Source organism: Takifugu rubripes, chromosome 13 (assembly GCF_901000725.2).
Source record: "Takifugu rubripes chromosome 13, fTakRub1.2, whole genome shotgun sequence".
NCBI classification, from domain to species: Eukaryota; Metazoa; Chordata; class Actinopteri; order Tetraodontiformes; family Tetraodontidae; genus Takifugu; species Takifugu rubripes.
In genome coordinates this window covers 16,269,222-16,273,935 of record NC_042297.1, presented here as the reverse complement: position 1 = coordinate 16,273,935, position 4,714 = coordinate 16,269,222, and the positions used below count along the sequence as shown (strand labels likewise).

At 43.5% G+C, this 4,714-nt stretch overlaps 1 protein-coding gene across 1 annotated transcript; it reads right to left on the bottom strand.

Moving 5' to 3' along the window:
- Window positions 1–259: 259 nt before the first annotated feature.
- On the bottom strand, window positions 260–4,171 carry pcdh20 (protocadherin 20). Its single transcript, XM_003969887.3, has 2 exons — window positions 4,029–4,171; window positions 260–3,649 (listed from the first exon to the last, which is right to left on the bottom strand). Exons 1-2 carry the CDS (start codon window positions 4,074–4,076, stop codon window positions 1,028–1,030), a joined length of 2,670 nt encoding a protein of 889 aa, XP_003969936.2. The 5' UTR covers window positions 4,077–4,171; the 3' UTR covers window positions 260–1,027.
- Between the last annotated feature and the right edge of the window lie 543 nt (window positions 4,172–4,714).

Here is a 4,714-nt window from a genome sequence, read left to right as displayed (position 1 = left end):
ACACCAGCGCTGACCTGTGATGACAACAGCGCTGACTGGTGATCTTTAACTGTTTTAACTGTAGCAGTTATTTGTCTGAAGCTTGTCTGTAGAGAATACCATCTGTGCTCAGAAATGTGAAAATGACATGTAAATATACCACAGACCTGCACAGCTGTGAAACTACATTCTCCCCCCAAAAGATAATTAAAAGCTTTACACCTTCTCATGTGAAGAGTCATACATATGCACATGTTGCCATCAATGAGAAAATCCAGCGTATTATAAAAATAAAGCATCTTTAATATTTGACTTCACTTCCAATCACAGACAGCAGGTTTTCACAGACATGTTTAGAGTCACACGAAAGCCTAACGTAGGTGGAAGAAGGAGCGATAGTTACATGTAGTTACATATAAAAACAAAACCTCAGTGAACCTTCATAGAAAGCAGGACGTGTGGTAGTAAACCATGGCTCTAAGACATGATGTGACCGTGCACCAGAAATAACCTGTTGCTATATATATATATACAACAAAATGATCTAAGTTGATGTATATTGACACGTCGTCATGCTAAATTTGCCATGAATGAATACATTACCAGTTTTTGTAAACTTTCCACGCATCGTTTAATTCTGGGCCATGTTGTTACTTTATATCGCTAAAGATTTATTTGATAAATAAATAGATTTAAAATCATTTGTAGCTAATGTTTAATTGATAAAAAACAAAGTTAAATTTGCTCTGAGCAGCCATACCTTTTTTTTTTCTAAAAAAAAAATATATACAGCATTTATAAAGTTGTAAAATATTTTTGTACAATATCTGCATAGACTCTTACGTGTCTTTAAATGAATCTGCTCCTTCAGCTCTATGAAGCTATTGTGACGTCAATGCTAATGTCTTCATCAGTTTGGATTTAGTAGCCTATAGAACAGTGTTGCCGTGGCAATCCTGCGACAAAACAAGTAACTTCATCTAAGAACTCCACTTGACTTTTTGTAAACATTCATGTAAACGGTGGTGCTTTTAAACGCCTAGACGGTTCAAATGTTTGAGATCTGCCTGAGCTTCCTGTTCACCCCTTGTGCTGAGTCGTTCTTCATTTTTAACGGCGTTTCTGCTTCCGATTGTTTCTTTCTGTGAATCCTGAACCTCCGCAGGCATATGAAGGATGTCAGCATAATGACCAAAAAGAACAGCCCCAGACTCGTTACTGAGAGGACAATGAGGATGGGCTGACAGCTGAGCGACTCGTACCTCTCTGGCCCCTCTCTCATCTGGCTGATGTACCAAGGCCGGTCCTCTACTTCAATGTCAGCCTCTTTGGTCAACAAGCTCTGGATGTAGCTCTCGTTGCTCACTGTCTCGTTCACAAAGAAGTTAACCATGACTGTGGAGTAAAGCGGTTCAGGCTGACCGTGATCGCTGACCTTCACCAGAAGGCTGTAGAGGCCCCGGTTACTGAGTTCTCTCTTTAAAGTAATATTTCCTGTCTCTGGGTCGATTGCAAATGATCCTGGCTCGCCACCTTTCCTCTTAATGATACTATAAGCGATCACTGCATTCATGCCGGTATCTCGGTCCACGGCGTAAACTTCAGTGATCGATGTTCCCGGCAGTGTGTTTGGTAGTACTAACATGTAAGACTGATTGGACTGAGGGAACAGGACAGTTGGTGGGTTGTCATTTACGTCCAACAACAGCACGGTGATCATAGTAATGCAGAAAAGAGCCGGCTCTCCGCCGTCTGCCGCCTCAATCCACAACTGATATGTCCCTTGTTGTTCACGGTCCAGCGAAGTCTTGGCCCTCAGCGTCCCTCGACCCGTGTCTATCATAAAGGTGTCACTGCCATTGATGATTGAGAGAGCCACCCAACCATTTTCCCCAGCGTCAGCATCCGTCACAGAGATGACTCCTATCTCACCATAACCTGGGAAGTTTTCCGGTACAAAGAATGTAAAGTCCTTATTCAGGAAACGAGGGCTGTTGTCGTTGCGGTCCTGAACCGTCAACACCACAGTGGCAATGGACTCCCTCCTGGGCGTGCCCTGGTCTACTGCTCTCACAATGAATCTGTAGGTCTCTTTCTCTTCACGGTCCAGGGACGCAGCCACAATCAGAACACCGGTCACCCGATCCAGTATGAAAATCTCAGGAGCATCACCTCCGAGGAGGTAGATAACTTCTCCCCTGCCTTCGCTGTCCTGGTCTGTTGCTTGTAGCTGGGCCAGGAATGTGTTTGGAGAATTGTTCTCATCAATAGATATTTTTACCAGGGACTTCTCAAACACTGGAGCGTTATCATTCTCATCCAACACCTGCACCTTCAGGAAGGTCTCGATAACAATGTCTTGGGTAGTCCTAGCAACCACGATCAGCTCATACTCCTGGGTCTTCTCATAGTCCAGGTTTTCTGTAGTCTCCAGCAAGTACTCGTTTCTCAACAGTTGGTAAGGGGTGAGCCTGAAGGGGCCTGTCCCCTCCAGAAAGCATTCCACCCTTTGGTTCATGGCAATGTTTTTGATTGTAAAGAAAGCAATTGGAGAAAATGCTGGTTCCGATTCCTTTATTGTCACGACCCCATCTTTTTCAGGAGCAATGTACCGCGTTATAACAGCAGGGGGTCCAGTGACAACTTTGATAATATTGACATGAATGGTGGCAACAGCAGGGATACAGCCAGGTCCATTGGCCAGAACAGTGAGTTTGTAAAATGTGGCCGTGCCTGTGTCTGTCTTTCTTGCTAGTTTAATTACCCCTGTGATTCTGTCCAAATGGAACAGGCTCCGAGTGTCCTTTGGCACGCGCTCACTGTAAGCGTAGCTGATCTGTGCATTAGCGCCAAGGTCTGGGTCAAAAGCATGCAGGCGTGCCAAATGTGTCCCTTTACTGGCATTTCCATGGAGAGTCACATTAATTTGCGACTCTGTGAACTGGGGACAGTTGTCGTTCACATCTGCAATGACTATTTTTAAAGTTGCTGCACCGAGCAGAGGGGGGGTTCCGCCGTCCTCGGCGATGATGTCAGTGATATACTCAGCTTGGGTTTCTCTGTCCAAAGCATCCGTCACAATGACAAAAGGTGTCAGCTCACCCCCCTCATTTTCCTCAACATCCAGCGTGAAGACGCCAAAATCATTAACGAGCCAGTAGGTCTGCACGCCGTGGCTGCCCAGGTCCGGGTCCACTGCAGACTGCTCCACAGCGTAACGAGCATTAACGAGAGCATTTTCTGGAATAGTTATGGAAATCTCATCCACGGGGAACTTTGGCCTGTTGTCATTCACATCCTGGATAACAATTTTAACTTTGACCAGCTGAAAGTATTGCTGCGGTAGTACGAAGACATCTAGAGGGAGGACGCATCCCCATTGCTCATAGTTATCAGGACAGAGGGCCTCCCGGTCGATTTCTGTGGCAGATGTGTAAAGCTCCCCGGTGGTATTATTAAGGATCACGTACTGTTCGCTGACCTTCTTTTGTGCAAAACTGAATGAAAAGGGGGGGTCAACAGTGAAATCCAAATTCAAGTCCGGTCCAATGGCCCCAATATAGGTTCCCTTTGGTAATCCCTCCTTTATTTTATAGATGAGCTCTTTTGCTTGGTTGAAATTTGCTAGACAGGAAGGGGGGCTGCTGTACAGCAAGACGATGTAGAACCCCTGTAACAAAATAGAGAAAACTGAAGCGTGTGAAATAAGTTCTCTATGTGATTACATTTTCCAATCATGAAGAAATACTCAGTAAAAATATTATTAAGCGTAAATATTTTGTTTTCAATAACAGGTGTCTGGGCGCATAGAAATAAAAAATCCGCTAATGTTACTGGCCAAAATGTTACAGTTATTCATTTGAGAGAATTTGATTTGTTCGGATTTTCACAGAATTGTGCACTGACATTTTGATCAAATGTACAAAGACTTCCTTAATCCATCTTAGGAGTTATCGCTGTTGCCGTCATCTAAAATGGTGCCACAACGGTGTTAAAAAAGTTGTGCAGAAGTCATTTGGGTCCCTTAACTGAATTGCAAAGACACTTACCCATATTACTCTTCCATTGCTAAAGCTGGAATGTCTGTAGTTGAACATGTTTATGTCCTATTCGAGTATTCCACTCACAGGAAGCATAACAGCTTAGGAAAATTCAGCATTTTGAATTTTAAACAGCGCAGACCTCTGCTGAGTGCAACGCCTCATTGCTGTCTGACTTGAACAGGTCATTCATCCCAGTGTACGCTCAGGACACTCCCCCCGTATGCAAATCAGCCCCTGGTGCCCACCAATAACAGCAGATGGGCAGGAGGAACTTCAGGCTGCAGATTCATTTTTCATGTATGCACACTTGCTGCACCTTCTTTTTTTTTTTTGGTTTGACATGCACACAAAAAAGCATGCTGTCAAAAGAAACAACATTCCTTATAATCCCTTGGTAAAGTGAAAGCGTATGATTACCAGATGAGCTCATAATAATACACAAGACTTAGCAAGATGTAAGATATCCCCGGCCAAGAGATTAGTTTAATCCAGCATTAGTTCTAAAAAAAAAAAAAAAAAAAAAAAATAACTGTTAGAGTAAATGGAGTAAATGAAGAATAAAAGCAATGTAGCGATGTAGTGATGAGATCATGATTTATGAGATTAATCATGGATACATAGTGAAAATAATATCTGGCAGACAGACAGACAGACAGACAGACAGACAGACAGACAGGCAGGCAGGCAGGCAG